Source organism: Rhodamnia argentea, chromosome 2 (assembly GCF_020921035.1).
Source record: "Rhodamnia argentea isolate NSW1041297 chromosome 2, ASM2092103v1, whole genome shotgun sequence".
NCBI lineage: Eukaryota > Viridiplantae > Streptophyta > Magnoliopsida > Myrtales > Myrtaceae > Rhodamnia > Rhodamnia argentea.
In genome coordinates this window covers 27,662,460-27,669,868 of record NC_063151.1, presented here as the reverse complement: position 1 = coordinate 27,669,868, position 7,409 = coordinate 27,662,460, and the positions used below count along the sequence as shown (strand labels likewise).

The window sequence follows — 7,409 nt, the reverse complement described above, 5'->3', positions numbered from 1 at the left end:
GAACCATCCCAATCGCCCCCCTCTCTCTCTCAAGACAAATGGGGCCTGTCTCTCCTAGCTTCGTGTATTCATTTGCTCTTGCTCTTGTCCTTGCTTCATGCCTCGACAGAGCGGCGGTTGACGCCAAAGTCGCGCCGCGAGAAGTGAGCGGTTGCAACGTCTTCCAAGGAAGTTGGGTTTACAACAGTAGTCATCGCCCTCCCTACGACAGCACGACGTGCCCATTCATCGAGGCGGAGTTCGACTGCCGGAAGAACGGACGTCAAGATCAGCTCTACCTAGGATACAAATGGAAGCCAAGTGCCTGCGAACTGCCGAGGTAGAACATGCACGCACCGATCGAATGAACTTCTTCTTCTAGTAACCCTTGTACTCTTCTCGCACTGCGCATCGTTTTGCTCTCAGCCACATTCTTGGTTTCCTTCTTCTGATAACATTTTAGAGCACAGAACTATTGTCGGCAGAAATTTGAGGCGAGATGAAGAAAGAATCGAGACAAAACAAGGACAGGTTAAAACCTATTATTTCACTTGTCGTTTACACATGCACCTATCTGTCTGAAGTGTCTCGGTGGCATTTGACAAGTCAGAGAAGTTTTCCAATTTCTCCCAAAAAACTATGTTTTCGACAACGGACACGAAAATACTAATCGGGTAAAAAGCGATTGACTTGTCGGATGACGAAAACAGTGGGATCGTCGGCGTAGAATACTCTCTTTCGCTCCACTTAGCCAAATATTGAGGTGAAGCACTTGGGTGTTCATTGCGTGAAATGGTGGTGCAGCTTCAGTGGAGAAGATTTCGTGAGAAGAATGAGAGGGAAGAAGATACTGTTCGTGGGGGACTCTTTAAGCCTCAACCAGTGGCAATCCCTCACTTGCATGTTGCATGCTTCGCTTCCCCGCTCCAACTACACTCTCGCTCGAACAGGAGATGTCTCCACCTTTGACGTACATGTAAGGCATTGTTCATTAAACAAAATGGAATCTTAAGCAATGTTCTGTTTAATGAGAAGGGTCTAATCCCGATGAAGAGATGTCGATGGATTGGACAATCGATCGAAAATTTGTTAACATGCTCGAAGATAAACATACTTTGAAAAATCCATCGGCTGTCCTCGTCTTCTTTAAGTTTTTCGAATGTTTCTGCAGGACTATGGCGTTTCCGTGGTGTTATCTCGGAATGCGTTTCTGGTCGACGTGGTGAAGGAGAAGATAGGGAGAGTTCTGAAGCTTGATTCCATCGTCAATGGCGATGCGTGGAAAGGGTACGACATGCTTGTCTTCAACACTTGGCACTGGTGGCTGCATACAGGCAGAAAACAGGCGTACGTGCTAGTATTACAGACCCTAATTCATGATTTTAGTTTTTCACCTCACAAATTTCATTCTTTTGCTGTATTAAAACTCCAACTAGTCAACAAGATTGAGAAGATGAGAGGATGATGACAATGCCATGTTAATTTGATATTAGATGGGATTATATTCAGCAAGGAGAGACCATACGCAAAGACATGGACCGTTTGGTTGCTTTCAAGGAGGGGCTCACCACATGGTCCAAGTGGGTGGATTCTAACATCGATCCTACCACCACCACTGTGATCTTCCAAGGCATCTCTCCCACTCATTACAGGTAAGTCATTTTAGTTAGCTTAGCCACCCTCTTGTTCGTTAGATCGTTCCCAAATGATCAACCACCAACCTCGTCCCCTTGCTAATCATTTGAGATGGTTTTTGGAAATGATTAAGCGGCAAGGAGTGGAATGAGTCAGGCACGACCACCTGCGACGGGCAAACCGAGCCCGTTTCAGGGTCCGAGTACCCGGCAGGCCCACCACCACCGGCGGCGGTCGTGAGCGAGGTGCTCGGCAAGATGGCGACAGAGGTGACTCTTCTCGACATAACTAAGCTATCGCAGCTTAGGAAAGACGGACACCCGTCAGCTTTCGGGTTCGAAGGCTGGAGAGGGAACGATTGCAGCCACTGGTGTCTTGCCGGCGTGCCCGATACTTGGAACCAATTGCTCTACACCATCCTCGTCAATAGAGGTAGAAGAACGATCTGACACAGCAAAGTTTGTGTATTACTTGGCATCTCAAACATTTGGCAATCAATGACCATATGTCATCTTAGGATGTCGCAGCGTCGTTCTGGAGTTTCTACCGATTCTTCTCTTTCGTTATTTGTCCTACGGTTTTTTGTTCATTTTCTTCCTGCCTTAGTATCGGCACCAATATATAAGCACAAAATCTCATGACATATATCTTACTAATAACTTCTCGTTGATCTATCTACCTACTTTGCTTACTCGTGCAAGTTTGGCTCCATGACAGTCGATCAAATCTCGTCGGGAGCTACCAAATGGTACCCAACGGCCGGAAGCCGAACGTTTCCCATGTTTCTACTTTGCGCCTTCACAACTTTTCATGTCGTCCTCTTCTAAATACTTCGCTAGCCGGCGAAATTGCAAATTCCAAATGACATAGCAGTGAATTGTACATCAAGAAGGATGCAACTTTTGCAACCACCACAGTGTCTGTCTCCTTATATTGAGAACATCTTGATCTGCCTTCATCCACAAAAGACCACAAAAACACTTGTAGATTTATTGAGCATAAACTGTTTATACAGGGAAATACGTTTCCTTTGTCTTGCGATATGATTCATAATATCACGAATTGATATTTTTCTAGAGAGTATGGGTCTTCTTTTCTAGAGAATACACGAGTTGCTTACGGGGTCCAATGTTTCTTCAACCTTGTCCTCACACGAGTCGCCAACCTCTAGCGAGCCTCGCCAGCCTTGGGCGAGCTCATTCCTTGCCTATGGCCCTGCCACCAACCGCAGAAGAAGGAAAAATAAAAATAAAGAAATTACACAAAGAAAATAAAAAATATATATATAAAAGGAAAGGAAGAAAATTAAAAATCAAATTTTTGGGTAGATTTTTTTCCAAAAAAAATCAAATCAGGTTTTTCGTATCAAACGAAGGAAAATATTTTCTAATTCGTTTTCAAGTTTCAGCCAAATATCGGAAAGTTTTGTCCTTTTCCTGGAAAGATGGCTCCCTATAAAACATTAAATAGAAATATCACATTTTTTGTTAAATAAACGGAGCCTAAAATTCCCGTTCTTTTTTCATAAAATTTTGTTCCGATTAAAATTATCCGTCTTGAAAAGAAGCTTTGTCGTACATAATCTGTGCAACGTACTTGTTATTCAGACCACCTTCATTATACAAAACTGCGTATTTTAAGATTTATTTTAAAAAAAAAACGACCAATTTTCCTAACGGAACAAATTACGTGAAAAGGAGCTCGCGCGGTTTCAAAAGAAGAAGGGGCAATTTTCCTAGTTGTGTAAAAGAACAGGGGCTGAATTGCAAAATGTGATTTTCTCCCTCTCCCTCGCTTCTTCAGAATCCGTCTTTTGCCGCCATATTTCGCAAGATACGCCCACCGCGTCATTCGCAGTGACGACATCACGCAGCAGCGCACAAGCCAAAGAAGGGTTCTTCGAGTTCGGATTTCTTCGCGACTCTCGGTCGCATTCGCTCGCTCTTTGAATCATTGGCCGCCCTGGTTAGCTCTCGCATCTCCCAGCCAGCTCGATCGACGCGGCGTTTCAAGGTGAGGACGTTCGTAACAGATTTAGCTTATCCGACGTCAGTTTGCCTCGCGAGAACTTCCGAGTTTCGGTTCTCGTTCGTCTCTCTCTCTCTCTCTCTCTCTCTCTCTCTGGAGCATTCCGTTGCTTTGGAATCTGCAACGTTTGATTGGATTTCTGGTTTGGGAGTTCCATTTTAGGGATCGCTAGTTTCTAAGTGAGTTGGCGAAGATCGACTCTCGAGGAAACGTAGAGTTTGGCATGAATTTTCCAGGTAGTTTTCGACCTTATTTGTGAGTCCTGAGCATGGAATTAGGAGGAATTGATGTTGTTCCGGATCTACTGCTTTCCTATTGATGATTCGGTGAATGTTGAATTCACCGGCTATGGTGTCGGTTGTCTTCCCTGTTGTTTTCACTCTTTTACTTGTTCTCAGCTCTTGGTCTCGGTGCTTTCCGGGGTTAGAATGTTGTTCTCGCTCGAACCTCAGCTTCAAACCATGTCTGAAAATGAGTGTGGTTGTGGACTTCGAAAATAAACTGATCCAATTGCCTATATGAACGGATTCACCCTCTCACAATAGCCGATACTCTTTTTACCTATGCTTGCTTTTCATTGGAGGAATGCCCTATGACCTTCATAGGAAATAAAATGTGTAAGTCTGCATCTTTTGGAAGTTCTGAGATTTGAATTACCTTGACATAGCAAATATGCGTTAACTTAGTGTATTGTGATTACGTTTGGCTTCTCTGATTAACTAATTGTTCCTGTCTCCTTCAACAAGGGAAGAAACAAAAATTAAATTGATATATATATATATATGCCTCCGTGTGTTCCTTTTATACAATGCAAGTTGGCCTCGTGGTGTTGAAATCCTGAATCTGAAATAACCTGTTTCCCATGCATACACGTGGTTACCGCCGCCATGGCCACTACCGGGTATAATGTCGAGGTTTGTGCAGAGGAATTCTCAATTTAGGATATTAACTTGCATAAATCCTCTTCTCAGATGTTTGGTTACAAAGTTGAGATAGAAACATGTAGCTGAAGGTATCTTCTGATTGCTGAAATGAGATGCAACGCGTGCTGGCGAGAATTGGAAGGACGAGCTGTTTCCACCACCTGTGGTCACCTTTTGTGTATCCTGATTGTACCATAGTTGTTTTCCGGTTGGAGACTACTTGTTGCAAATAGCATTTTGCTCTCTTGTTGGTATAACTTTCTGTGAATTACTGCATGAGAATAAGGTTTCCTTAATCTTGTCGAAGGCAATGAAGATGCTGCCAAGATTCTAAACAATGATGCAGCATGTCCCATTTGCGACCAAGTGCTCTCTAAGAGGTAAACTTGCTCCTGAAAGCAACCTTTGAACCTTTTCTGGCTCTTTAAAATGAAGGAAACTGTATTCTCCTTTTATATCAGCTATAAAAAGTCACCCAATCATATATGTTCGTAGCTTTTATGTTTTTCTCAATGGAAATACAATGCCATTTCACTCGATTATGTGTCTGTCATCATCTTTTTAGGATTGTATGTTGACGGTAGATGGGTGCTCTGAATGACAAATCAATGCTTTTAGTTCATGCTATCAATCTTTTAAGCTTTCTTCTGTTTTCTTCTTTTCAGTCTCATGAAACCTGTGGATATAAATCCGAATGATGAATGGATCAATGTGAGTAAATGCCTCCATCTCCAAGTATCAGTCAGAGTATCTCAGATTGTAACTATTTACACACCGTAGTCTTTGTCTGCTTCTCATGTTACTTTGTAATGATTTTAATGTTTGAGATTGGTGCCACGTAATAATGAACTCCCACTGTTACAGATGGCTATGGCTGGAATGTCTCCGCAGATACGTATCCCTTCTCTTCATTCTTCAACTCTAGCACTTTTCAGAATTTAATAAATATAGGGAGTGGACCATTTTCCCATATATTTTACCTCTTTATCTGTTTTTATACACATGAAAATTCCTTAAAAATCGCTAGTCATGAAGAGTGCATACCGTAGTGTGATGTTCTTTGTCGGACAAAAGGAATTGGAGATGCAGTTTAAAATGAATAGAATAGTGGCTCAGTGCCGGCAGAAATGTGAAGTCATGCAAGAGAAATTCACAGAAAAACTGGAACAAGTACATGCTGCATATCAAAAAATGGCCAAGCGGTGTCAGATGATGGAACAAGAGATTGAGAGCCTCTCCAAAGATAAGCAAGAGCTTCAAGAGAAGTTCTCAGAGAAATCAAGGTTATGATATTCCTGGGGCCAAATTTTTCAATAATCTTTGATGGGCCAATTTTATTCAAAATGGGAAGCTGAATTTGTGACAGGGTTTCCATACTAACACAATTCGCTTTTTATTGTAGGCAAAAGAGAAAGCTAGATGACATGTATGATCGACTAAGGAGTGAGTATGAGTCGATGAAACGATCTGCAATCCAACCTGCAAGCAATTTTTATCCAAGAAGTGAACCTGACTTGTTTTCAGCCCCAACTAACATGATGAATGATCCTGACCACATGCGTAAAGGTAATTCCTTGTACTTTAGTAGGATACAAGACATCACATGGCTTCTTAATACAAACATGGTAGAAGGTGTGAGATCAAATGCTGGGTTATAGTTCTTTAGACTGTAATGACCTCAAGAATTGGCCATTTGCCGATTTAATGCTCAACTCATTCTTTGCTGCTTAAATACTTCCAAAACCAGTTGACTTATATGTTGCAGATTGGTCCATCTTTCCTCCTGCAACTCCAGGGCAAAGAGAGGATGTATGGCCAGCAAGGCAGAATAGTTCAACCTCTGGTCCTTTTAATATCTCTGGGGGCTCACCTGCAAAACACCCAACCATTCCAGTTGACACCAACAGCAGAAGGGTTGGTGGGGACCCTGTTTTTGGAGGCGGTACTGCCAACCCCTCAATGACATTAAGGAACCTCATACTCTCCCCCATAAAGAGGCCTCAGCTCTCCCGCAATCGGACTCAAATGTTTACGTAAGCGACAAACTCTTAAAGATGGAAAGAGGTAGGAGCTAGGAAAAGAGAGAATCACTACCTCTACCTTATGCATTTACTTCATATTTACGCAGGTTATAGCCTATAGAAGCAAAAACCTTAATCATTGGATTCCAAAGGGGTTAATAAGAACTCACATGAGATTACTGTGGGTTGTTGAAGTGGCAGCTAGTGACAAGTACAGAGATGGAAAGAGCACTTCATCTATTAGCATTTTTGGAGTAGCTAGGCAGCACTGTGAAGTCGGGATTTTGAGCGCACATTGGCAATCGTGACTGGTAAAATGCTAAAAATAGAACAGCATCGGACACAATGGCTTGTGTATAGCTGGAATAGCTGAAAGAATTTCGTTTTTGTTTGTGGTATCTAGGGTTTCTTCTGTTAGCCCTAGCAGCGGGTGAAGCTTAGGTCTATCTGTGGTTTATGGTGTTCAATCAGTTTCTTCAACCAGAGCAACATAAAATGGAATAACTTTTTGTACGTACTTATAGTATTGTAAGGACGAATTGATAGTCTTGTAAGGTTTCATGGTGCTTTTTCACTAAATTTTCGTTGGGTGCTGCTTTGGTAGTCAAACTAGATGGTCAACAGGTCTCGTGGCTAATTTCACAGTGCCTTTCAAATCCAATATTTGTCTCTTCAAGCTGGCCCTTGAGCAACTTATAGTTTGTATCCAAGTTGCCATCTAAAGTGACGCTTGACAGTAGAAGGTCGGGTGTTTACGTCTCCGCACATGATTATTGACATTCCTTGGCAGCAGACTTGCAGGAGACATCATACCCCAAGTTTA

General features: G+C 42.4%; 2 protein-coding genes across 10 annotated transcripts; both read left to right on the top strand.

Annotated features, from left to right (window-relative positions):
• LOC115737549 (protein trichome birefringence-like 38) lies at positions 1-2,581 on the top strand. 2 transcript variants are annotated; one of them, XM_030669723.2, is made up of 6 exons: positions 1-319; positions 784-955; positions 1,151-1,326; positions 1,473-1,631; positions 1,748-2,046; positions 2,332-2,581. In XM_030669723.2, the coding sequence occupies exons 1-6, from the start codon at positions 39-41 to the stop codon at positions 2,439-2,441; spliced, it is 1,197 nt and encodes a 398-aa protein (XP_030525583.2). In that variant the 5' UTR covers positions 1-38; the 3' UTR covers positions 2,442-2,581. The 2 variants fall into 2 exon arrangements, with proteins under 2 accessions (XP_030525583.2, XP_048131170.1); XM_048275213.1 differs by having other exon boundaries at positions 2,316-2,581.
• Positions 2,582-3,376: 795 nt separating this feature from the next.
• LOC115737496 (E3 ubiquitin-protein ligase CCNB1IP1 homolog) lies at positions 3,377-7,247 on the top strand. Of its 8 annotated transcripts, none has more exons than XM_048274239.1 (10): positions 3,380-3,627; positions 3,805-3,878; positions 4,614-4,743; positions 4,873-4,945; positions 5,231-5,276; positions 5,430-5,460; positions 5,593-5,848; positions 5,968-6,131; positions 6,331-6,598; positions 6,694-7,247. In XM_048274239.1, exons 3-10 carry the CDS (start codon positions 4,674-4,676, stop codon positions 6,698-6,700), a joined length of 915 nt encoding a protein of 304 aa, XP_048130196.1. In that variant the 5' UTR covers positions 3,380-3,627; positions 3,805-3,878; positions 4,614-4,673; the 3' UTR covers positions 6,701-7,247. The 8 variants fall into 8 exon arrangements, with proteins under 8 accessions (XP_030525504.2, XP_030525507.2, XP_048130196.1 ...); XM_048274238.1 differs by adding an exon at positions 4,527-4,543 and having other exon boundaries at positions 3,380-3,877; XM_030669642.2 differs by lacking the exon at positions 3,805-3,878.
• The last annotated feature ends 162 nt before the right edge of the window (positions 7,248-7,409 follow it).